We start from the raw sequence: 24,366 nt of genomic DNA on the forward strand, positions 1-24,366 counted from the left end.
GACTGGATAGCTTCAACAGACTGAGCTTGGAACCGTGTTAGGCGTGACTGTCACTGCTCTCAGGCTTGATGAGCGACTCCTCCTACGACTTTCGACCTGGGGGGTCGCTCAAACTCAAGGGTGTCGCAGATGGGGGAATAAAGAAGTCAGTGCTCCTCTTGGCTCCGATCTTTCCTGATATTTCTTCCAGGAAGAAGAAAAAGTCGAAAACCAAACCTGAGTCTGAGGAGAGGTTGAAAGACCTCATTCGTGAAGAAGCTGTTGCATCTGGGAGCAGCCAGCCTGGAAGTGGCAGCAACTCTCCTGCTCCTAGTGCTCCATCTGACAGAAAGACCGACGCTGAACGTCGATTCGAACAAATCCAACGACGCCGTGTACGCAAATCTTGAGCCGCTAGGCTTACCTGTTTTACTGCGGTAATTTTGATGCTTCCAACAGCTTTCTGAAAAGGTGGCGAAAGTTGCTGCAAAGAGCCACAAAGACCGAGTCAGCGAATTTAACGCTCATCTCGAATCCCTCAGCGAGCACCACGATATTCCCAAGGTTTTTACACTTTCTACGATCGTTTTACGAGCTCTGACTCACTTCCGCACTAGGTCGGACCTGGATAAGGACTCGTTTCGGTGGCTACTTGGAGGTTATGGAGGTTGGGACCATGTTGGAACGTTTGTGGGTGTAATAGGGTGCATTAGCAGGATATTTGTGGTGGGGCATGGTTGTAAATGAACTTGTACATGGCCTGAAACTCCTTGTGACACTGCGCGAGTCGGATAGTCGTCACCCATTCTCCTTGCTTCCCCACAACTTCCACCAACACTTTGCCGGTCGGATGGCTTCGTCGTCCTCTGCGACCGCCAAAGCCAATGTAGTCGGACATGTCTGCCCTCCGACAAGCACCACATCTCCCTCGACCCACCCCAGTGGCCGATGGGAATCGCTTTTCGTCTATTCCTTCATCTGCCGGTTCACCAACCTTCGAGAAAAAATTGAGGGCCTCGAGACACCGATGGAGTGCGTCCTACCATAGAGAAATGTCATTCGCTCACTTCCTGCCGCTCTGTAGCTTTGAGGAGGCCTTGCTTTCTCAGGAGCCCAATCCCATCTTGACTCAAGTACTCGCGGGCTTCATTCTCAATCTTCGCCCCCAGACGCGTAACTTGAGGTGAGAGCATGTCCTGGCATCACTGCGAGGCCCTGACGTCTGTTTCTGCGTCGTCAGCATTGATCAAATATCCACAACTGTGGCCACCGTCCTTTCCGAGTATCTCAAATCTTCTGAGAGATCTATATTCTGGGACGACACGATTAGAGCCAACAAAGACCCGTTCGAGTCTATAGACGGCGGCTTCTTTACTGCCGACTGGGATTTCAAAGTGTGTTCATAGGCGCCTACTTCCGCCACCATGTTGCTGACATGTTACTTTTTTCGCGTATTCCAGCTCAAAATCCTTCGACAACTAGTGGAACTTCAATTGACACACTCTGCCGACGTTAGGGCGACGGTTGATCGCGCCTGGGGCGTGTCATCTAACAAGCACAAGAAAAAGGATGCAACCAGTGCCCCACCTGAGGACTCCGACCCACTTAGTCAGAAACAGCTTCAGCTGGTACCCTTAGGGCAAGACTTGGAACGAACCCGATACTGGGCTGCTGATGGTGTGTAGCCTTTCTTCCGTGTGGCAGGTACCAGATTTGGCAACAAGACATCATCTCTAAAATATGCTATTTCGATCGGGTTTACGTGTTCCCAAACTCGAACGCGTGCAGCCGCCGTACTTGAAATGTTGCTCACCCAACGTTTGCAGACTCACCGCGATTATATACTTCGACCAACCCTTGGAAGGTCACTGCAACCTTCCATATGGTCACAACAACACTGGACGAATATAAGGCAATTATCAAGAAGCTCCAGGACGCTATACCGCCTCATGGGAAAGGCGAAAAACGGCCCAAGATGGAGAAATATCATTTACACCTCATACAAACGCTCGAAAGTCGAACTGAAGCAATCGAGGCTGAATTAGTGGTGAGTAATTGCTCTTATGAGTGAAGTTGCAGCCAACTGTCTACCTTTATGTAGCGGGTTGAAAAGGCGCGCAAGAAACTAGAGCAGAAACAGGTGGCTCTAGCACGTGCGGCGGAGGCAGAACTATTGCGGGAAACCCGAACCCGACGACAAACTCGAAAACCCAATTACGTTTATTCAGGATACGATGAGGAGGTGGGTTGCCGCATAGCCATCTCGCTAATGACAAACAGAAGCTCACGCTTTTGTGTAGGATGAAGGGGATGAATACACGTATCAGGAAGCGGAACGTGATGAATTTGAAGACGACGATTTTTTGAATTTCCGAGATGAAGAGGAAGATGGTCGACATGCTGGTCGTCGGCGTTCTACACGGACAGCTGTTCTCAACGCCAACGGAAAACGGGAAGCGCAGGAAGATCCATGGTCTTCATGGCGTGGGGAAAGGAGGTCGACTCGCCTCGGAGCCCCTCCAGAAACCCAGCTCGATATTGAGCCACCAAGTAAACGTGCCCGGACAGAAGACAGTGCCGTGTCTACGGGTTCAGGTGATGGCGGCTCTACGACATCGCACGGTGTCACAAACGGCAATGGAAAGCTGCAAAGCTCGGTTGTCGCTGCCCTTCGACCAAATGAGGTGGCGTTGGAACAAATTGCTGGCAAAAAACGGTCGAAATTCTGGGTATATGCCGTTGAACCTGGTACAGAACCGGAGGCAGCGCAAGCACCAGAGCCATCTGAAAACGGAGCATTGTCTATGGATGGAGGCGAATCTGTGAATGGACAGGAATCGGATATGCAAGTCGATGGGGAGTCGACGAATGGGAGAGGAGGGTCATAACCCTAACAATACAGTACTACACATTTTTTCCTTTACATTTGCATTTTTTTTCACAGTAGTTAGATTTTCAGTACTTGACACAATTGTACCTATGTACCACACGAAAGTTGAGCCATTCGCTGCTTTAGAATTTTGAAGGCGGATGCCCGCTTGTGTCTGAGCCAATGAGAGTCAGCGTAATCCGGCGTGATGGCAAAATGCCTGTTTGGTCTCGACCAGACGAATATCATCGGGGCGGTCAAGCGATTGCCTTATGTTTACCCACCATGTTCTCTCCAGCCCCGCTCGACGTGTCTTTCGCTTCCGAGGCTGCCTGTTTGCCAAGAACGACGGTGTCCATCGTCGCTACGCACACACAATTCCAGCTTCAAGTCAAGACAAGGCACTCATAACGATTTTCGACCGCCCAAGGACTACCCACAAGTCCACCATATCTTCCACTGGGCTCTTCGGCCATCGCAACCTCACCACACCTAATGAATTGGTTGCACTTGCTGACGCCACCGTCATCCGTGCCCAACTTCTGACGGACCGGATTTTACGAGCGAAGGAGTCACGGAGGGAGCTCCTGCTTGTGGTGAAAAACCTGGACAGGCTGAGCGACCTGCTTTGCGGCGTCATTGACCTCGCAGAGTTAGTGCAGAATGCGCATCCTGACGTGAAATGGATTGAGGCAGCCAACTTTGCGCACGAAAAGTTGTGCAACTATATGAATGTGCTCAACACCCACACAGAGCTTTATTCGGTGCGTGGCTTGACCTGTCTGTTCTTTCTCACAATCTCAATACTGGGCAGGTACTCAAGGTCGTGCTCAGTGACCCAACCATCGTCAAGACATTGCCGCCAGAGGCGCATGCAACCGCGCTCATTTTCTCTCGCGACTTCGAAAGCTCGGCCATCGACTTGCCGCCAGCGAAGCGAGATAAATTCGTGTCGCTGTCGTCTGAAATCCTGCTTCTCGGACGAAAGTTTTTGCAAGGTGTCACTACTTTCGGTCCGCCCGCCACAATAAAACCCTCTGAACTTGCTGGTCTAAAAGACCAAGGCTTGGGAGTGCGGTTACGACTGCAGGCACGATTTACCCAACGCGACCTTCTTGTCTATCCCGGCTCGATTCAAGCACAGATGATTATGCGTGACGCCCCAGCAGAGGAAGCTCGCCGACGCGTTTATATCGCGTCAAACTCAAGTACACCTGACCAAATCGAGGTTTTGGACAACCTGCTACGCTCACGGGCCGAGCTCGCACAACTCGTTGGCAAATCGAGTTTTGCTCAGATGACTCTGGACGATAAGATGGCTAAATCACCAGGTATGCATTCTTTTTTTCTCCAGTTGGAGTTCTTCCTCAATGTTCCCAGAAAACGTGGGCTACTTCCTTGATGCGCTGCTTGATCATACACGTCCTGCTGCTCGAAGCGCTCTGGAAGCACTGAGCGTGCGAAAACAAAACCATCTCAATACTCCATCACTGCCAACCATTCAAGCCTGGGATCGCGACTTTTACTGCCCTCCAGAACCCCCCGCTCCACCGGTCGCCCTGCCACCCCTCACATTAGGCACCGTCTTCATGGGACTCTCCCGTTTGTTCCGTCATCTGTATGGAATTTCTCTTCGGCCAGTGGACGTTTCTTCTGGCGAAGTATGGCATCCAGACGTAACAAAACTCGAAGTTGTGGATGAGCAGAATGGCGTCATTGGGTGGATATATGCGGACCTCTTTGCGAGACCAGGAAAGGCTAACGGTGCCGCTCATTATACTGTTCGGTGTTCACGTAGAACGGACGATGACGACGAGCTTGGAGATGGTGTGAGCCCCGAGCTGGAGGGACAAATTGCATTGTCTCGGGAATTCGAGGCTGTCAAACGACACAAACTCCCAAATCAAGACGGTGTCTATCAACTCCCGTTGGTTGTTCTGCTCTGCGAATTTGCGCGACCAGCAGCTCAAGCTGGAACTATTTTACAATGGCACGAGGTTACAACTTTATGGCATGAAATGGGCCATGCGATGCATTGTGAGTGGACGCTTACGAAATATCGTATGATTATTCTAAAATTTCCTTCTTCAGCTATGGTTGGCAGAACTGACTACCAGAATGTATCGGGAACCCGTTGTGCGACTGATTTTGTGGAACTGCCCTCAATACTGATGGAGCATTTCCTAACGTCCCCAACTGTGCTTTCTCTGTTCGATGCAGAAAGCACCTCAGTCGACAGGCAGAGCGGGAACCACCATGAAGACCCGTGCCATTCGATTGATACCTACTCGCAAATCCTCCTCGCTGCCCTTGACCAAATGTACCACTCCCCAACGGTTCTGGAACACAATTTTGACTCGACAGCGGAGCTGGCGCGGCTGCACAATACTCGTGGACTAATTCCACACGTGCCCGGCACGTCTTTCCAGACCCACTTTGGGCACCTGGTGGGCTACGCCGCGACCTATTACTCCTATCTTTTCGACCGCGCGATTGCATCTCGGGTGTGGCGCAACGTCTTTTCGGCGGACCCCCTGGAGCGGGCGACGGGAGAAAAGTACAAAAGAGAGGTCCTTGGTTATGGCGGGGGCAAGGACCCGTGGAAGATGGTGAGCACTCTGCTGAATGCACCGCAGCTGGAAAGCGGTGATGCAGAGGCGATGAGGGAGGTCGGGAGGTGGAGAATAGAAGATGATATTCCAGGACGGCATTAAAAGTCGCGGACGACGTTGATTGTAGCCAATATTATCCTCACACTTGTAGCTAATCTAATCGCAAGCACCCGTAGATCTAGACATGAATAATCATATAGGTCGAGTTATCATTTAGGTTTCTGTGGTTGGCTTGTGAACTCTGAATCATGCATGATCAGGGTGCAATCTTTCTAAGCGTTCTTGTGTCACGTGCTTCCAAATCTTTCTAATGCTCCCTCTTGATATCTACATTGCCATTCTGGAGTCGGTGGAGCCGCAACGCGCAGAGCTTGACGCTGTTTCGACGCTTGTAAATTGTTTGAAAACAAACAGACTGTTGCATGAAGCTGCTGCCCGACCCGGTCTGTGGGAAGCCCACTATCGGGTGCGATACCAGCATTCGAATCGGGACACAGAAGCTGAGCTGACGACCCTTTTCAACGATGACTGGCGCCTCAAATATGCTGAAAGGCGCCGCCGCGACCGCGAAGCCCTGGCTCTTCTTGAACAAATGGTCCTTGACCGAGAACACCGTTATGAATATGCGGCAACTCTGGCGGTCAAGTCTTTCGACATCTGGGATGCATTCGAAGTTGAATGCATCCTGCCTGCTCCCGCGCTGTTTGGCACGTCTGTGACCTATGCCCTCACGCGACGGTACTGGGCTGAGGGCGTGCTGAACATGATTCTTCGCAGCTCTGCGATAAAACACTGGGGCGGACTTGTGGACGGCGGGAATTCGGTGTCGTTCGTGGATGCTTTCTCTTCATTGTCCTGCTTTTTTGGCAAATCATTCCAAGAGGTTTGATTCCCTTCCGGCCTCTGCTGACTGAACCTTCTTATTCATCGAACAAGATCTCGTCTTCGCTTGCCGCATTGAATGAACAATGTCGCATGTACCTCTTGAAAAAATCCTGCGAAATAGATCCCGAATCTCCGGGGTATAACCTCTCAGGATTGTGCACCGAGATTTGCCACTTCATGAGTGAAGACCAGGGTTTTGGTCCTGTCGAATGTACGTGGTGGCGCTGCGGGTCTTGGAAACTTGCTTATTCTCGGTATTAGCTACACGATTCTACAATGTCTTGAACCATTTCCCGCATGCCTACCTAGACACCAATAAGAAAACACTCCCCATCTACCTTGTTCACGTGTTCGTCTCTCTGGCCAGGTCCCTCGGCATACCAGCGTCACCCGTAGAATTTCCCGGCCGGGTCCTAGTACATGTCGCCTCCCCACCCGGCGCTGATGACTTCATGGTGGACGTTTTCGGTTCATCGCTCGTTTCTCTACGACATGATCTCCCAGCGATGCTCTTGCGGTTGGGAATTGCTCCCGACAACATAGAGCGCTATGTGGCCCCGTGCGGTGCTGCCCCCATGCTCCTTCGCGCTGCCCGCAATATTTTCTCCTCCCTGCAGAACAGCGATTCACCCTCACAAGCCGCGGTCTACGTTACCGTCTGCATTCATCTTCTCCTCTCCGACGAGCCACAGCTGGTATCGCACATGCTCTCCCGCGTTCCCTCACTCGACCCGCTTTATTGCTCAACTTTTCTCGCAGACATGAGGCCTCTGCTGCAAGGAGGCAATGTCCGGCTGCTCGACAAGATCTGTGCAAGTGTTATGGAGACAGAAAAGTCGGAGGCTGCAGCCCTCCACTTGCGCACGGACGATATCAAAATTGCGCATTATGTCGGAATGACGTTCAAGCATCGAGTGTACGGCTACACGGGCTGTATAGTTGGTTGGGACGTGAGTGCCCAAGTTGCAATATTGGCCTAGACCATCTCAAGTGATCTTATCTAGCCGGTTTGTGCGGCAAGCGACGAATGGAAAACCTTGATGCAGGTCGGCCGTCTGGATCGAGGGGCTGACCAGCCATTTTATCACGTCATCAGTCTTGAAGGTACCCAGCGATGTGAGTCGTCTCCCAAATTGATTTGTCGGCCCCAAGTAACTGAAATTCATGAAGATGTCGCAGAGGACAATATCGCGAAGCCGGTTGAGCTAACGGCAGAACTCGCGATGCTTTTCCTAGAACAGGTCAGCATTATGGGCCGGTATTTCAGCGATGCATATACGCATCCTGAAGCGTAAGCCAAGTTCAGAAACGCCGAGTTCGTTCTCATGAGAAATCTAGTTATCGCGGCCGATGGCGCTTGAGTCCGGAGTTACAACGACAGTATCCAAACGATGAAGACGCTGCACGGAAATACGACGATTACCCCGAGTAATGAATTGCTTGTTGTACATGTTGGTTGGCTAGTGATACAAGAGTTAGGGTGGTAGAGCGAGATCCGTGGAAAGAGGGCTTTCGACAAATTGTGGTGTGTCTACCTCGCTGACATGGCGCAGGAAAGGCGTAGATGACACCGACGCTTTCCTCGACTCAGTGATAGTAAGGGAACGTGGATCTGAGAGAACTGGACTGGCGAGCGAGTCTGTGCTTGTGACCGGAAGGGACTCCTGCCGCGTTCCAAATTCAATGTTGGGTGCCTGCAGAGCATGAAAGTCAGTGACTGCTCGTGACAGTGCGTCGAGCTGGGATGCAAGAATTAGAGAGGTTCCGTTGGTTCTGGTAGAGAGAGAGAGACGAACCTTGGTCATTATCTCGTTGATTGCTTGTTTCTTTCCGTGAAACTGCCCAGACAGCTTTGCGAATTGCTCTTCTCTGAGCCGGTTCCGCTCGGCCTCTTCATCACGCGTCCCTCCAATCCTTTCCTCGCCTTCGACATCTTCGACAATCACACGACTAATGCTCGTCGCCCGCGACCTGGTCTTGCCTTTAGTTTTGGCTTCTGTGGCCATCCCAACCTCCTCCATGTCTAAATGCATTCGTGATATTTGGTTCTTGTGATGTCATGAATATGCACCTTACAATGGACAGTGAACTCACTTGCAAGTCCATGACCTGCGACAAATGGGACCACATTGCAGCATTTGATTTGCCAATCTCATCTGGTTGCAGGTTGCTATCCGGGGAGACGACTGTTCCTAGAATAGAGCCATCCAATGGGTCGTAGATAGTGGTTGGAGGGCCGGGTGAACTGTTGTTTATGGGTTCTATCCACAGTTTAAGAAATGAATGCAGGCCTTTTCGAAGTCCATACCTAAGGTGGGAGCCTCATCCAAGATGTCAGCGAGTATTCGGTCATGAGCCGTGTCCTGGGGGGCTTGAGCCTCTTTGGCTGCAGGACTATGCGGAAGCCATGAAAACATCAAGTCAAGGTTGAAGAAGAGTGTGTGTGGCAGTGCTCTTAGCGATCACCGATCATGCTATGGACAACATCCATGCGCCAGCAGCGCAACGAGCGAGCGCATTTGTATTCCCGGATTCGCTAGAGAGTCCGCCTCGCCCGACTTCTGCTGTTAGACGCAGCTCTCCTCTAGCTCGTACCAACTCTGTCACTCCTTCCAATGGCCGTCGTCGAGTACATTCCGTCAACCCCGTTCCGTCTGGCCCCAGCTCAGGGTATCCTCGGCGAAGACCTATAGCGACAAGTTTCGGGCACTCACAGAGGGAAGCGCCTATAGAGGACTCCGCTATTAGCCTGCTCTCCGATGAATACGACCTTTGTGTGTATTCTGTCATAATTACCTGGGTCAACGCTTACTTTTCTGTAGCCCATCAAGGTATCGCTGCTCACACGCATCGAGGTTCCTCGGTTGACTTCCATTGAAGATGCCAAAATACTTCAGGACGTCCAGCGCGCACTCAAACTCAAAGCCAGGCGGGAGGCCCGCTTGAAATCAAATCCAAACCCAGAAGTCGCTGCCGCATCGTCATCGGCTGCCACGTCGGCTGCTCGAACGTCACCGGTGAAGCAGGCCTTCCCCTCCGTGATACCTCTCCCTACTATCGAGTCAACGCCGCCAAACCGGGGCGGGAACAAAGTAACAAATCACCCGCTTCCTTCTTCGTCAGATGAAGGCACTACTTTGGATTGGTCTGGTCTCGGTGGCGAGGAGGACAAGTCAGAACGACGGTGGACGATGTCTATTACAAAGAAACGCGACAGGGAAAAGCAGCCATCGGACATTACGGTCGAAACGCGTGAGACAATGCATGCAGGTATGCTCATGAGGTTTCTGGACAATAAAAATTCAATTCTCAATTGCTTCTCTAGCAAAGCTTGCTAAATTCCGGAGTAGGATGTCACCCAAAGCGCTGGAGAGGGCCGCCAATGTGCGAGACCAGCTTGGACGGCGATATAACCTTGTGTTTAACGCCCAGTCGGCCGGTTCTCTGAATCCCGCCCACGTGGTCCAGTGGTTCGCGAACCAGAATAGCTCTATTCGAGCTTCGCTCGAGCAAGCAGAGCCATTGACGTGGCTTCGAGATTACGACAAGTCCAAGAAACAGAAGCAAAGATCGCCATGGCATATATCTGCGTTGATTGCAGAGGAGTATCTTCAGCATCTTCGCGGGACTATCCGAGCTCCCTTGATTCCAAATCACGTGGAGATTCTTAACTCGTCGCCGAATTTGTCGATCTCGTCTCCCCAACCCTACCCATCCCCTCATGGCTCGTCGTACTTCGTTCTGGGACCTTCTTTAGGTCGAAAGCCTTCCAAGGAAGAAGAAATTCCGCCAGCTCTGGAGCCCTCGATTGAGTTCGGCCGCAAATCCATAGACCGTGAATCTCGCAGAAGTGTGGAATCGGGATACAGTAGCCTGCTGTCGCTTCCTCGTGTGCTCGCTTCTCCTTCGAGTCCACAATTCAGGCCAAGAGTCGATAGCGACAGATCTTCTTTGTCCGAACATTCGGACGACGGCGCAAGGAGGAAAAAACACGTTCCTGCACCATTAAACCGGGACATTCTCTCCAGCACGACTATCAAGTCAGGTTCACGATCTCTAGAGCTACGGTCGATTCTTTCCCCGATCCCAGATGATCAAAGACCCGAGGAAAATGAGCCATCTTCTTCAGTTGAACGCCTCTCCACCGATCTCCCTCCTACTGCCATAAATTCCCATTTCTCTCAACCCAAAGTGCGGATATCGCTTCCTTCCAAAGAAGAACTACGAGTTCGACTTGAAGAAAAGCGACAGCACGAAGCCGACGAGGAAGCGTCTAATAGAGAATATGAGCTCAAGCAGCGGTCAGTTCGCCACCATTTCTATGTGCTGTACTTAAGACTTTACAGGTTATTGGAGACAACGACCGCCCAGAATACGAGGATACGGCAACTGCTAAATCATATCTCTGCTGGAGTTCGAGAATACGACCAAATCCAGACATCGTTGTCGAATTCTCTCCAACTCCCATACAAGAATCTTCCCCGCGAGCTGGTTGACGCTTTTAGTCACGATCCTGCCGCTGTCACCGGAGCAACTCGGAAGTATCAGGGCTGGCGGGCTGTGGACGACATCCACCATCGAGTTGTTCGCCAACGCGAAATTTTTCGCGATTATCTCTCCAGTGTGTCGCCCACTCCCATCATTTCGGAGAGCGTGCTCGACAATCCAATCACTGCGTTGTCTGACACCCTCCATGCGTTGGAAGCGGAACGGCGGGATATTGCATGGAGGGCGACAGAGGTTTTCGATAAACTGAGGCAGGTCCAGGTAGTCCACGCCGATGTGAAAACCGCCTACAACGATACCATGTCGCATACCTCCGTCATTTACCCTGAGGTAGGTTTTTTTCTATGCCGTTAGAGGTTGGCTGAAAAAAATTCTCCAGATATCGACCATCGTCGCATTGGAAGAAAGCTACAAGGACCAATACCAATATTTCTGGGATGTCGCCATGGATGTCTTGACATTGTTTCTTGACACAGTTACCCCGTTTTGGCGGACATATGGCAAGACCATCGGGGACGATATTCAGCACTTTCTCATCATTCCGCTGTACCGGAACGAGTTTACTGGGCAAACGAAACGCTACTCGATCGACCGCTTTCCCCGTCGGTCGTTACGGCACTGGGTGGGCCTCTTGGTCTTCTTCGTGGGCTCCGTCGCTGGTTTGGTGCTCCAAACAAAAGGGGCGGTTACTTCGATCTGCAATTTTTGGCTGCTGTCTGTTCCCTACCCATATCTCAGACTCGTTATGCTGGGCCCGTTCTGGATAACCATAATCGTGCAATGGTGGGCTGTCGTCGTAGAGCTGGCCATCGTCCTGACGCAGTTTGCGATTGTGGCGTGGTGGATTGGCTGGTCGGTTAACATATTCACTTGATCTAGATTTGGTTTTCCTCATTCGGATAGCATACTCAACTGTAATTGTATCATTATTGTTTTTTGCTTTCGGACGTTCCAAAATCCAAACGCGGTTCTGAGCATTGCCATCTTTGCTAACGGTGTCCTCCAGTACTACTTATGTATTATGCCAACTTGTGATGGCAAAGTCATCAGTGAGTCTGACGCGTTTGATGGGTGGATACTCACGTGCACGACGCGTCTCTTTCGTGCTGTGATGTTGTGGGAAGGGATAAAATAGTCAAGTTGGTTGGTCCAAGCGCATTCAATCGCTTCTTCCTGCTCATACCATCATGCCTAGTAAACGTCTTTTTCGTACTCCGAAAACACGAATCACTGTTGGGACTGGTCTTCGTCCGACCAAAAAACGAGCACACCTAACCTCCTCCCCGCCTTGGCCATGACAAATACTTGGATCCAGAAATCTACTGACTCTAGCAGCGACACCAACGGTGGCACGGTGTCCAATCCTCCTCGAACTCCCCCACGGCCAACCAAACCACACCCAGCCCTGGTAACTCCGTCGCATGCTAGTTCTGCCACAGAGGAGGGCAACTACGATGCTGTCGAAGAGGTGCAGGATATAATGCATGCCGAGTTAGAAGGGACATGGCTCGAGGAGAGCGATGATACTCCCCTCCAATCCCATCTCAGCTCTGTCTTCGATTCAAGCAATGCTACAAGTATGAATCGGCGCATCAGGGATTGGATTAAATCATACCATGGATACGACGATGAACAAGAAAGGTGGCACGAAGTCCCTTCGACCAAGGACGAGAGCCAACTTTACAAGCCACTCGTCGCAATTTTCAACGCCATCCTCGCGTTAGGGGGTCAAGACATCGAGTCGGACGAGGCTGGGAATGTTGCCAGAATGCGCAAAGCCGTTGACACGCATCGAGTCTATATGCCACACACTCGCCCGGAAGCCGGAACCAAGCTCCTCAAATCGGAGCCTGACATTACCATCTTTGCTAGCGGAGGCTGTATTACATCCGCGAATACTATTCCAACCTCGCCAAAGTATCCTTACGTTGGGGCGCTCTGGGATGGCAAACTTGTCCCTTCACTGACGAATCATGTCAAAGGGCAAATCGCGGTCTACGCTCGCGAAGTCTTCATCCAGCAACCCAACCGCAAATTTGTCTACGTTAATGTTATCACTCCAGAGGTCCTCCGAATCGTTCGCTTTGATCGAGCTGGCTGCTATTACACGCGTTGCATCGACTATCACAAGAACCCAGTGTTTTTCGTCAAGATTGTGCTCCTTCAGACTGCGTTTGTCGAGGAACATATGGGATTCGACACCTCTGTTTACTGGGAGAATGGGCAGCGCAAAATGAAGTTCTTACCTGACGAACTCTATAGCCTCCAAACAGCGAAATGGGAGAAAAATACCCTCGAGATCGTTCTCGATCTTGACGAAGCTCCTCTTTTCGTCCGGCACTCTATTCGCTCTCGCGGCACCGTATGTTGGGGAGCTACATACAAGGGACGCAGATACGTAGTCAAAGACTATTGGCGGACTGACGGCCGAGAAACGGAATCTCAACTCCTCAAAGAACTCACCGGTGTGCGAGGTGTTGGGCAAATGTTCGGCTTCCATGACGATCGGGACTCAATCCACATAAGCCGAGGGCCAGGGGGCTCTACCTCTGAAATCCCCATCGTTGACCGATGGTTCATGCGCATTGCCACTTTGGAATATAGGGAAACTCTCGAGCATGCCTTGCCACAGCAACTGATCCAGGCAATTATCGACATCGCAGAAGGTGCGAATTTGATCCTTTTTTCTACTTCTACTGAGAGTTCATTTTATAGGTCATCGCTTCAGTCTACTCGAAAAGGGCATTCTTCACCGTGACATCAGCTTCGCTAATGTCCGTCTATCCCCGTATCCTGGCGAAACCGCAGTTATCATTGATTGGGATATGGCAAAACGAATGTCACAGTTGGTTACTGTTCTCACCGACGAGTCTGGCCAGAGAGAAGCTCGTAAAGACCGAACTGTAGGTTTTGCGCCGCTCCTCCTTCGTCTGCTGATATATTCCAGGGCACCCGCGCTTATCAATCGTTCAAATTATTGAATGGCTCAAACAATACTGGCCACCACGACAACATGGACGACCTAGAATCCATGTTTTACGTTTTGGTGCTGGTCCTCTTCGGCTACAATGCAGAAGGAATTATTCACGATGTTGATGCTCTTCCGGACTTTATTGAGGCCTGGCTGAATCCGCGCACCTCTGTTACAGGACTGCGCAACAGCAAAGGCGAGATCATTAGGAGCGAGATCAAGTACGGAGCCACCCGATTCGGCCCTGAGTACGGACCCCATTTCGACGTCCTGGCGAATGATTTGCGGCAGTTCTTTTTACGACAAGTTCTTCTAGTCGACGCAGCGCAAAGCAGATTCAACTACAAGCCTTTCCCTGTGTTTTCGATCGAGGCCGCCTCGGTAGCATATGATGAGTTTCTCGAATTGGCGCGTCGCACCCTGGACCTACTTCCGCTAGATCCTGTCGAAGTAAACCACTCTTCCATATCCAGCTTACCAACTCCAAAACGCCGACTTGGTGATACTGAAGCTGAATCTCCCAGAGCCCGAAAGAAGGGGACGCCGGTCGAGGGAGAGGATGCACAATCGAAAAGCAGCAAATTAACCAAACTCTGTTTGCAGCCATCTGCGGGGCAGGAAGAATCTGACTGGGAGTAATAGTACTCAATGTTACATCTACGAGTCCATAGAATCAATGGTTCTTCCCTGGTATCGGCTCGGTTTCCAACAAACTGTAAGAAAGAGCTTGATTGGGAGCGTCAGGACTCCTGGGTGGCGCGTGATGGATCCACGGAAAAGACATGTTGTACGGCCTCTCGATCAACGGCTTTGCCCGCCTCCACGCACGGCCGACAAAATCCTATGTAAAATCAGTTGGAATATAACGTCAACCTCAAGAGAGAGAGAATTTACGGCCACCAAGCACAAGCGGGACATCGGTGGCCTGGCAGGTTGTACAAGATAACTTGACTATATCCGTTTTTCTGGGTCGCCCTCGTTTTCTCTTTACGGGTGCTTCGAGCTGAGACGGTGTCGCAGTATTATTTTCTGTCTCAGTGGTCGTTCGTGGCTTGCGAGGTTTGCGCTGAGGTGGATTCAGAGGGGGTTCGACCACTGGTTGCGGTTTGATTGAGGTCATTGAGTAGTTGGGAACTGATGACTGCAGAGAAGGTAAGACCCTCGGGCATGTAGCCTGAGTAGGTTATTGGCACCATTTTTAGCTGTGCGACAATCTGGTCGCGAGGCACTCTGTGAGTGAGGTAGACTCTCCTTGATTGCTCCTGGAAGGAGATGTAGAATAACCCGCGAGGTTGTACTGATGACATACCTTTACCCTCTTAATTATCTGAGGATTTTCTCTTGCGTTCCCTACCCAGCGTGAAATGGCTTCGCTCAAGGTTGGATGTGGTTGCCTGAAATTTATTGTGACGATTTGAAGGTCAGGCACAGCTGAATTAGGAGGCTTTATGGCAAGCGTCAGAGCGAAATCTCCTCTGGAACCAGTTTTTTCCCAGACAGCGGGAACGCGAGGTAAGATACACTGCTGAGAAGGTGTTTCTGCATATTGAAACACGATATCGTAAGCCAGCGCAGTAGTAGGCGCAAGTGGTGGCGGTCGTGGAGGAGGAAGCGACTGAATGAGTAGACCGAGTGTTTGTAGTTGGTCCGGAGTAGCTTGCCCACTTGCAGCAATGTGAAGCAAGTTGGCGAAAGTGGGATTACTTGACGCCGCTGCATTTACAGCATGGACTATATCCGAGTTGGGCATCGGAATAGATGCTGACCAGGATGGTCGAGCAGAGGTAGAGGCTGATCCTTCAAGTTGGGAAGGAGGATAGTGGACTTCATAGAAGCTCGTATCGCAGAATATGTGCGGCCCGATGTCGATAGTGCAAACACCGCACGGGGAGGAAGTAGGGGGAGGACAATTGGGTCGCGTCCGTCCAGTGTAGAGTTCAAAAATGGAGTTCAGCCAGTTGTCCCGCGACTGGAGGAGAGATGCGGAAACCACACCGCTGAGCAGGTTCGAGCTCAGTCCAACCAAATGAAACTATGAGAATACCTCTCACAGATGCTCGTTAGTTCTGGTTCATCGTCGGGCTGAGGCTGAAATGGAGGACGTTGCGTGGTTGTTGGTAAAGACAAAGCCATCGAGTGTGACTTGCTTCTGACATCCATGACCTCTCGCGTCCGTGAGTAAACTACTTTTCGTGTTTCGCGTCTGCCTCACTGAACTCGCGCAGAAAAGGGCGGGCCGGTTTTCAAACCCGTTATCAAGGCCAGGGCTCGCGCAACAAGCAGTGTCCCAAGAGCAACCCCTGCTCCGCCAATTGAACGCGAATCAGTTGTACCAGTTGACGACGGCGCCGAACCGAATGTCCCGGGTCCTTCTACTTCTTCATTGCCTCTACCACCAACGTTACTCAATCCTACGCCTGAATCTCCTCCTGCGCTTATAGTACCGCCTGCCACACCTCCGTCGATAATCAGAGCACCGACTATTCTCTCACCATCTCCTCCTCGACCAAAACCTCCTTCTGTTGCTACCGCATCGTCCCAAATACCCCCTTCGTCGAATACTCTTGTTGGCTCTAGTACACAGGCATCGCTCCCCAGTTCACTTCCCCCCGAAGGGGAGTCTAGTCAGGACCCGACACAAGTTGACCCGCCTCCCTCTAACGACGTTGAAGAGGCTGCGTCTCCTGCTAAAAAGAAAGCCGGCAAACGAAAGAGGAAGGATGGAGACGGGGGAGATACAGAAGCTGACAAATCCGCATCACCCACCAAGAAGGCGAGAAAGAAGAAAGGCGTAGATGGAGAGACTACAGAAGCTGAGCCATCCACCACCAAGAAAACGAAAACTCCCAAAAAGTCGAAGAAGAAGAAAGGCGTAGATGGAGAGATGACGGAGGCTGAGACATCCACGACGAAGAAATCGAAGAAGAAGAAAGCTGTAGATGGAGAGACTACAGAAGCTGAGTCATCCACCACTAAGAAACCAAGGAAGAAGAAAGCTGTAGATGGAGAGACCACAGAAGCCGAGACATCCAAATCCCCCACCAAGAAGAAGACGATCAAACGGAAGAAAAAGGGTGCCGATGGAGAGACTACTGAAGGCGAGACGACCTCCGCTGAGAAGCCGCAAACAAGAAAAAAGAAGACGCAGATAAAAGAGGAGGAATCTTCGTCGCCAGAAATACCGCGCAAAAGAAAGAAGAAGGCTACCGAAGACGGGCAGTCAGTTCCCAAAGCGAAGAGGCCCAAGAAGCAGGCGGCAGCTGAGACCGGTACCGATGATGATACTCCCGGCGAACCGAAACGACGAGTCCTGCGCAAAAGAAAGGTGGTGGAAGTGCAACCCACTGAAAGTGAAATCGATGAGTTGGAGAGTGATTCACCGCCATCACTACCGAAAATACGACGCAAGAGGAAACCCAAACTTCCTCCTTTCGACCCCGATGCAGATCCGGGGGAAGAACTTGACCCCACTGCAATCACTATGGCTGAATTGTGCGAAGACAATGGTCAGGGACGAGTCAGCAGTAAGGCGATGGAGATACAGCGCAACCATTTTGCTTGGAAGCAGCAAAGCAAAGACAAGAGAGCTCGAATGAAGATGCTCGCCGAGCGCAAGAAATATGGGCAGCCAGAGGACGCTGACGATGAAGAGACAGCGCCAGCGCCGACCGTAACTCCCGCTGCTCCAGTCGAAGTCAACCAACCCGAAGAAAATGCTGTAGCTGACCCCTCAGAACCTATTATCGTTGATGAATCTGGCAGCGGGTTCGACTATTCGAAAGATCTGACGACTAGCCGTTTCCATGTACAAGTGCGGATTGGGCCGAATGGAGAGACAATCATAGACGAGGACTCATTGGCTGTTGATCGGACTGAAGAAGTCGACACGACCAACTACGTTCATGTGGTTGAATCTGATAACACCAAGTTCGTCAACTCTGCATCGTACACCAAGAAGTGTCGAGGATCACGTTGGAGTGCTGAAGAGACTGAGTTATTCTTTGAGGTCAATCGTTAAACCTTCATATCTTGGTGTCTTAACTGTAACAGGCGTTGGCCCAACATGGCGAAAACTACGAGTTGATTTCTTTGGTCCTTCCAGGTCGCAGTCGCACAGCGTGCAAAAACAAGTTCAAAGCCGAGGACAAGAAGGACAGTGCACGTATTAATCGTTGTCTTGAGAGTAAAACACCAATTGGTAAGTATACCTAATGATACATTCAACTCTGACTGTCCTTAGATATGGATACTCTCGCCCGGCTCACTGGGCGGGATTTTTCTGGCCCTACTCCCATCATTAAGATGCCTTCGCCGCCACCGGTTCCTGAGAAGGGTGTTGCTGAACCTCCGATGGAACCTGAGACTCCGGGCACTGTGCGGAAACGTAGTCGTAGTCGCAGTCGACGCCTATCCGCTTCGGATGGTGTTGAGATCATTGGAGATGCTGCTTCGTATGTCGATAATGATTAGTAATTCTATCTTGAATGATTCCTTTTGGGGGACGTGGTGTACTAGCAGTAGGACATTCCAGATGATTCTTCTATAGCGACAAAATGTATTGTCACTTCTTCACTCCATGTTTGTGACTTCTCAAGTGTTGAAGCATTCTTTTTTTCTGGTTCTTGTTGCAATAATACAGTTCAGTTCATGGTTGCTAATAAGTACAAAACTTGTTCGGCCATCTTCCCTTTCTTGAATCTAACGATGTAGCCACTCAGCAGCAAAATGTGTGATGCACGAAGAAATCCCCTTCATAAGTGTCCTGATCAACACCATTAGTCTCTGAAGGACAGAGTGCCTCGCAAACAACTTACGGTTACTAGCACGACATTGTCGCATGACTCTGGGTCATCACCGCCAACTCGGACGACCTCTCGGCTTTTTGCCACTGGGTACACTTTCGTGAATCTGATTTTCACGATTTTGCGGCCGTCCATGTCCTGGATATCAAATTCTGCTCGCGTGAGGCAAATCCGTTCAACACCATGGCGATGAGGGTCGAACTAGAAAACAGAATGAGTACTATCACGACGGATAACGATGAAAAGGGTTGCCTTGGACTTGTGCGCGAACGTCATCGAATTAGTGGAGGAGGTGCAGCTCCGGGGCATGCTAAACTAGGTGGTGGTTCGGGATAGGTTCACGGAAAGCTTTGTTAGCAGGAAAATGAACGACGCCGAAACATCGATTAATTCGGTCCTTCTCGTTCGGTTTGTTTCGGGCCTGGTTTGGTTCGTTCTCTGCTGAGATCAGCCGCAGATTGGATTGGGCGCGGCTTTCTATTATGGAACGGACAGATAGAACCTCGTTTTGTCCACGGATTGTCGTCACGGCATACTCGATCCAAACATCTGACTTTGGGCCACGGACTTGGACAACCAGTCAGGGTTGCAATTCAGTTCGACCCTGACGAGCTGCGCTTCAAGGCCGACGAAAGAAGCCACTGTTCGCGTTACCGCCAGCAAATAGCAAGTCCCGCTCTGCTGACAAACAGAGGTGCCCGTTAGGCTTTTGTGCCGCCGCCAACGGTTTCAAGAGCACGCTATGACTACTATCCTGCAATAGAAGCCATAGGGACACTCAAGAAGAGTCAAGACGCGTCAATTCAGCCTTGCGCGGCAATTTCTTGGGCAAACCTCTCGTTTCATTAAGTTTGCGAGGTGGCTGTGCACTTGTGAGTCAAGATCACTTCTTCAACAAAGCTCTCACCATTGTTTTTTTTTCTTCGTGGTTTGAGTTCAGCCAGTCGATGAGTCCATGAGGGGCTACTTGAAAACCCAGCAGTTATGACCAGCACTGAAACAAGTCCGCCAGCAGCAAGCAACGTTTCCAGCGATGCTCTTGATCCGACTTTGCGAGTCTTCACTCAGCCAGCACACGGTCGCAGCCTTGGTAACTTGTTTGCGTCAAGATCCAGCCATTCTGTCCCACCGCCAAGTCTGAATGCCGACAAATATCAACCTCAAATATCGAAAGCACGGGTAGCCTCTGCTAGAGAAATAATTGTCTGAGTTCGACAGCAGACAAAGGAAAGTCGCAGAGCTCACCAGTCCAAAGAGTGCCGGAATCCCAACAGTCCGCCAGCCACAACATGAATATCCTCTCTAGCCAAGTCCGCCCGTTTCAAAATTAAAATGCTTGGTTCGTGCATCCTTTAATGGGCGATAATTCCTTGGTCCATAGGGGAGCCGGGTGGAAAATCGTGACGGACAGCCCTTGCGAGTCGTGGACGATGTTTTCAGGTAAATTTCGTGGTTGTTGTGGTTGACGATCTTGCAAGTCAAGGGTCCAGTCGATCGGAGGCTGGAGTAATTCCTAGGAACCCTGAGGTCCCAGAAAATGAGCGATTGTCCAGAGGGTGCGAGCAATTGGCGTATCATTATGACCAGCGTGGTGGGAGGTCGGTCGAAGGTGAAATTCAAGTGGTAGCGGAATCTTTTTTGTTTTGATCCACCATGCTCAGAAAATTCGCCCATCCTCCTGTGGCTCTCCTAGCCCTCGGCGGCTATTCAGGCATGGATTTCCTAACTCCATCCTCGATTTTATCGAGGACTCAGTACCGGGTGGCAACTTGAAAGCGGTCTCGGGGCTCTCCAGTTTCCCCGGGCCAAGTCAACGGACGCTCAACAGTCATCTCGAGTTAGCCTTTCTGCGCAGGGTGCGTAACATTACACCCACTTTCTCTGCCACTGACTACTTGAACTAGATCAATATGACTAGGATAACTCTCCAAAAGACGCCGCTGTGAATTTATTCGCCGTCACCCCAGAATCAGGTTCACGAATGCAACATTTCCAGCCGTTTATTCCATTCCTGCATATAAATCTGCTGTCCAATGCCCACCGCCAACTTTCAAGGTTGGGCCCGCGTCCATCATGATTTTGCTAGCAACACTGCACATCAACTTAAAGCACTCTATCATGCTCGTGCTCGGATACCTCCGTGGCTCGACATTAAAGCTGCCTGGTTGACCAAGAAATCATTAGTTCTGGCTCCTCGAGGCTCTCCTTTTCAGGTTCGGATGTGAAACGGATTCAGATCACCGACACGCCTCCGCCACGATGCAGTTCAGGCCAGAGGATTGGGAGACGACGAAGACTACGTAGATAGCCAAAATCTGGCTCTCGTACTGTTTCTGAGACGGCAGGTCCTGCGGACATGGTTCTAGTTTGTTGTAGATAAGGACATCATTTAGATCATCAAATTTAGATAAAAAATCTCGACTTGATGGCGCGACGTAAATTGTGACGTCGCGTTTTGTCTCAAACCGCGTCGGCATTCGCAGTTTCTGTTCTGCCAGAGTGTGGGTGTGGGGTTTTCGCTCCAATGGCTAGCAGTGGTAGTGAGTACAGATTTGTCTCGTAACCCCTTGTGAAAGCTCCCCCTTCGGTTCACGCGCTGTTTGTGCGCCGCACCACCCCTTCTTCTCCTTGCTTTCCTTCTTCCATGACCTCTGTCTCTTCATCTCTCTCCCCCGCTGTTGCATCCCCAAGTTCAATGGGTACCCCTTTATCGCGTTCAGCTAACTCACCCTTCACCTTTACAGACTCAAATGCTCCCTCGCCGTCCCCCTCCGGCTCCAGTGGCCCGGTGGTCTCGCCGTCCCCTTCCAGCTCTGCTCCAGTGTCCTCTCTCCCGCCCTCCGTCTCACCTTCGGCGCCATTGAGCTCTTCTCTGCCTGTGCAATCCTCGTCTTCTCCAATAATCTCATCGTCTTCAATATTGACTGCCCCCTCCACAACCGTATCCTCTTCAACTATGGTGTATGTACCCATTTCTGCACGCGGCCCTATTATTCATCATGTCTGACAGCCACACATCAAATGGGCAAGTTTTCACGACCGTTGTTGAAGTAAAGTGCATCCTGTCGCACTTGTCTTCCCGCTAATCCGTCCCAGATCACCTCGACAATCCCTGCTGGTTCTACCGTTGTAGCCTCTTCTCACGACAACGTCCGTTCATCTTCCCATACCGGTGCAATTGTGGGTGGTGTCGTTGGAGGTATGATGTATTTCTGTCGTGCCTGTGGAAAGTGCTCATGTTTTTAATTTTAGGTCTTGCTGTGTTGGGTATCGCTGCGGGTGCCTTACTCTGGTACCGCCGTCGCTCTCGGGAGAAGACGGATTTCGATGGTGATTTCGATCCTGCGCGTGTAGGCCGACCCACTTCCGGAGGACCCGATATGATTCAGGCCGGGGGTACCCTTCCCAACCTCAATCTGGACGAGGAAGATGATGGTATGGGCGGAAGACTGCCCCACAGCGCCATTGGCGGGGGCATCGTGACTCCTTTCACCTACACCCCAACCGTCTCAGCTTTCGATGCCTCTTCACGCTCACAAAGCCCACCCATGCCCAGCGGGTCGCCCCCGCCGATGTCTCAATACTCTCATGATGGCTATACTCCGACGATGAGTTCTGCTGGCGGTTATTACTCAGCAGCTCCGCAACAAGCTCTTGCTCCTGGTGGATACTATCCTCCGAGCGAGTCTGGGTCGAGTGCATACAGCCCACGGAGTGCCAAAGAACGCGAAGCGATGGGCTCTCGCTCGTTTGCTGTCGCAAACCCGACCGGAAACGAACAAGACTCCGCAATCCAAAATTATCTGCGCTCTGGGCCCAGAGGTGTTCCTCAAGGTGAACACTCTGGTGGCCCGATGGCTTCTTCATCTGCCGCGAGCGGTGTTATTGTGCACCAAGATGGAGGCAGGGTAGGGCCAGACGAAATACCACCGACATACGATAGTATTCCCAATGACGGACAACGAACCTAATGCCGATACGCTACGCTATGCTTAGACTTCCTTGCAGTTTCTGGAACTGTATTATTATCCCACACTTTCTTTGTAGTTATCGATGTAGATTTACAAGTTCTGCGCCCACATCCAACTGGTGCATTGATAGTTTACGCTTATGCTAGTAACACTTCTTAGATTATTAGTTGACTGAGTTGATTCAGATTCCTGCCTTGACAGTTGACTTCGATTGTTGAGCATGTTGGTGAATCTCAATGAAATCTTCAGGCACCACTCAGACACGACAGAACTACACATGGGCATGTTCTGCGGCAAGGCCAATAATTCTCAGACTGTTGCTACCAATATGAGTGTGCCGAAGTCTCGATGCCCTTCTCTCGTTGGTAGATTGACCTTGGACGGCTTGGCTAGTAAACGTGCTTTACTGCTTTGTGGGGTCGATAAGAACCTGTCGCAAGCACTGGTCACGCACATGAGAATCGTGGTTGGCATCAGTGACCCGTATGGATTTCTCCGTTTTTCCATGTGCTCGACGCGTCGGGGATCCAGCAACGTTTATCGTTCCGTCTCTATATAAGTCTATGCCAGGCGCCTTTTCGACAGCAGTCACTTTTCGTCCCTTCACTTGACCTGCCGTCGTCTCTTTGGAAAAATGTTCTCCGCTGCTCTCCTTCTCGCTGCAGCAACGACCACTGTGTTGGCTGAAACCCTCACGACCCAGTCTTCGGTCATAAACACTTTCCCCGACTTCTCTGCATGCGCGGCCCAGCCCTCAGTTTTCTCTTGCGAGAATACGACGGCGATTAAAAACACCTGCTGCTCGCCAACTCCGGGCGGGCTCGTGTTGCAGACTCAATTCTGGTCGACCTACACTGGTCTGGAGAAGAAGGGGCAAAAACTGCCCAAGAGCAGCTGGACGATTCACGGTCTTTGGCCGGACAACTGCGATGGTGCGTCAATCAGGATTGCTATTTTTGTCGTTTCTCATTGCAGTCTCCAGGTTCTTACGAGAGCTACTGTGATGCAACCCGCCAGTTTGACCCTACGCCAGACAAGAGCACAAACTTCTCTGCGTGGACTGGTCCTAGCATCGATACCTTCGTGAAGAAATTCGGGAGACATGACCTGCTCGACTACAGTTCGTCTCCTTTGTTGTTTTACTCTTCATTTTTCTGACGAGTTGCTAGTGGAGAAATACTGGATCAACCAGCGTGCGCCGAACGCCGACTTTTGGGCTCATGAGGTATCCATGAAATGATTGGGTCCAATGGCAGAAACTAAACTGGTCGTAGTTCTCCAAGCATGCTACCTGCACGAGCACTTTCGACATCGCCTGCTATGGTCCCAAGTACAAGAAGCACCAGGACGTTGTCGACTTCTTCGATGCTGTTGTCCGCGCATTCAAACAATATCCGACATTCGATATTCTCGCTTCGTGAGTTGCGAGTTAAACCTCTACGTTGCGTAACTCACTATTCACTCTAGGTTTGGTATCGTACCCTCGAACACTACAAGCTACACCCGCACCCAGATCGAGACTGCGCTGAAATCTCAGACTGGTGCTGTCCCTTACCTCGGCTGCTCGACCAACGGAACCATTCTGACTGAAGTGTGGTACTTCAGCCACGTTTATGGTACTGAGCAATTCGGAACTTACAAGACCCTGGACTCCACCACGAAATCGAGTTGCTCTGCAACAGCGCCCATTCGCTACCTTGAACGCACGCCAGGCTCTGAGCGTGAAGTTCGCAAGTAAATAATAAAAAGTACCACAACCTGTTAATAACCT

General features: G+C 51.0%; 10 protein-coding genes across 10 annotated transcripts; 8 read left to right on the forward strand and 2 right to left on the reverse strand.

Moving 5' to 3' along the window:
* Positions 1 to 53: 53 nt before the first annotated feature.
* MIND_00502500 (uncharacterized protein) lies at positions 54 to 2,867 on the forward strand (the record flags this gene model as incomplete). The annotated part of the gene is made up of 10 exons (XM_037361819.1): positions 54 to 145; positions 191 to 374; positions 439 to 646; positions 693 to 1,011; positions 1,064 to 1,162; positions 1,220 to 1,373; positions 1,440 to 1,656; positions 1,806 to 2,026; positions 2,081 to 2,221; positions 2,280 to 2,867. The coding sequence occupies exons 1-10, from the start codon at positions 69 to 71 to the stop codon at positions 2,865 to 2,867; spliced, it is 2,208 nt and encodes a 735-aa protein (XP_037222111.1). The 5' UTR covers positions 54 to 68.
* Positions 2,868 to 3,078: 211 nt separating this feature from the next.
* On the forward strand, positions 3,079 to 5,562 carry MIND_00502600 (Mitochondrial intermediate peptidase; the record flags this gene model as incomplete). Its single annotated transcript, XM_037361820.1, has 4 exons — positions 3,079 to 3,612; positions 3,663 to 4,179; positions 4,229 to 4,885; positions 4,940 to 5,562. The coding sequence occupies exons 1-4, from the start codon at positions 3,121 to 3,123 to the stop codon at positions 5,560 to 5,562; spliced, it is 2,289 nt and encodes a 762-aa protein (XP_037222112.1). The 5' UTR covers positions 3,079 to 3,120.
* Positions 5,563 to 5,770: 208 nt separating this feature from the next.
* On the forward strand, positions 5,771 to 7,777 carry MIND_00502700 (F-box domain-containing protein; the record flags this gene model as incomplete). The annotated part of the gene is made up of 6 exons (XM_037361821.1): positions 5,771 to 6,343; positions 6,397 to 6,556; positions 6,607 to 7,295; positions 7,350 to 7,461; positions 7,516 to 7,636; positions 7,684 to 7,777. The coding sequence occupies 6 exons, from the start codon at positions 5,771 to 5,773 to the stop codon at positions 7,775 to 7,777; spliced, it is 1,749 nt and encodes a 582-aa protein (XP_037222113.1).
* Positions 7,778 to 7,820: 43 nt separating this feature from the next.
* On the reverse strand, positions 7,821 to 8,789 carry MIND_00502800 (uncharacterized protein; the record flags this gene model as incomplete). The annotated part of the gene is made up of 4 exons (XM_037361822.1): positions 8,654 to 8,789; positions 8,440 to 8,606; positions 8,142 to 8,393; positions 7,821 to 8,084 (listed from the first exon to the last, which is right to left on the reverse strand). The coding sequence occupies exons 1-4, from the start codon at positions 8,760 to 8,762 to the stop codon at positions 7,821 to 7,823; spliced, it is 792 nt and encodes a 263-aa protein (XP_037222114.1). The 5' UTR covers positions 8,763 to 8,789.
* Positions 8,790 to 8,794: 5 nt separating this feature from the next.
* MIND_00502900 (uncharacterized protein) lies at positions 8,795 to 11,725 on the forward strand (the record flags this gene model as incomplete). The annotated part of the gene is made up of 5 exons (XM_037361823.1): positions 8,795 to 9,119; positions 9,168 to 9,615; positions 9,671 to 10,646; positions 10,692 to 11,181; positions 11,231 to 11,725. Exons 1-5 carry the CDS (start codon positions 9,105 to 9,107, stop codon positions 11,723 to 11,725), a joined length of 2,424 nt encoding a protein of 807 aa, XP_037222115.1. The 5' UTR covers positions 8,795 to 9,104.
* A 420-nt stretch (positions 11,726 to 12,145) lies between these two features.
* Positions 12,146 to 14,461, forward strand: MIND_00503000 (uncharacterized protein; the record flags this gene model as incomplete). The annotated part of the gene is made up of 3 exons (XM_037361824.1): positions 12,146 to 13,517; positions 13,567 to 13,754; positions 13,799 to 14,461. The coding sequence occupies 3 exons, from the start codon at positions 12,146 to 12,148 to the stop codon at positions 14,459 to 14,461; spliced, it is 2,223 nt and encodes a 740-aa protein (XP_037222116.1).
* Positions 14,462 to 14,562: 101 nt separating this feature from the next.
* Positions 14,563 to 15,955, reverse strand: MIND_00503100 (uncharacterized protein; the record flags this gene model as incomplete). The annotated part of the gene is made up of 5 exons (XM_037361825.1): positions 14,563 to 14,663; positions 14,717 to 14,963; positions 15,016 to 15,084; positions 15,132 to 15,819; positions 15,867 to 15,955. The coding sequence occupies 5 exons, from the start codon at positions 15,953 to 15,955 to the stop codon at positions 14,563 to 14,565; spliced, it is 1,194 nt and encodes a 397-aa protein (XP_037222117.1).
* A 10-nt stretch (positions 15,956 to 15,965) lies between these two features.
* On the forward strand, positions 15,966 to 18,292 carry MIND_00503200 (HTH myb-type domain-containing protein; the record flags this gene model as incomplete). The annotated part of the gene is made up of 4 exons (XM_037361826.1): positions 15,966 to 15,996; positions 16,048 to 17,828; positions 17,873 to 18,020; positions 18,063 to 18,292. Exons 1-4 carry the CDS (start codon positions 15,981 to 15,983, stop codon positions 18,290 to 18,292), a joined length of 2,175 nt encoding a protein of 724 aa, XP_037222118.1. The 5' UTR covers positions 15,966 to 15,980.
* A 2,856-nt stretch (positions 18,293 to 21,148) lies between these two features.
* Positions 21,149 to 22,595, forward strand: MIND_00503300 (uncharacterized protein; the record flags this gene model as incomplete). Its single annotated transcript, XM_037361827.1, has 5 exons — positions 21,269 to 21,323; positions 21,369 to 21,585; positions 21,635 to 21,674; positions 21,721 to 21,823; positions 21,877 to 22,595. The coding sequence occupies 5 exons, from the start codon at positions 21,269 to 21,271 to the stop codon at positions 22,593 to 22,595; spliced, it is 1,134 nt and encodes a 377-aa protein (XP_037222119.1).
* Positions 22,596 to 23,229: 634 nt separating this feature from the next.
* MIND_00503400 (Ribonuclease T2) lies at positions 23,230 to 24,333 on the forward strand (the record flags this gene model as incomplete). The annotated part of the gene is made up of 5 exons (XM_037361828.1): positions 23,230 to 23,527; positions 23,578 to 23,715; positions 23,765 to 23,820; positions 23,870 to 24,012; positions 24,063 to 24,333. The coding sequence occupies 5 exons, from the start codon at positions 23,230 to 23,232 to the stop codon at positions 24,331 to 24,333; spliced, it is 906 nt and encodes a 301-aa protein (XP_037222120.1).
* Positions 24,334 to 24,366: the final 33 nt, after the last annotated feature.

This window comes from Mycena indigotica (genome assembly GCF_014461135.1).
Source record: "Mycena indigotica strain 171206Taipei chromosome Unknown Mind.scaff0004, whole genome shotgun sequence".
NCBI lineage: Eukaryota > Fungi > Basidiomycota > Agaricomycetes > Agaricales > Mycenaceae > Mycena > Mycena indigotica.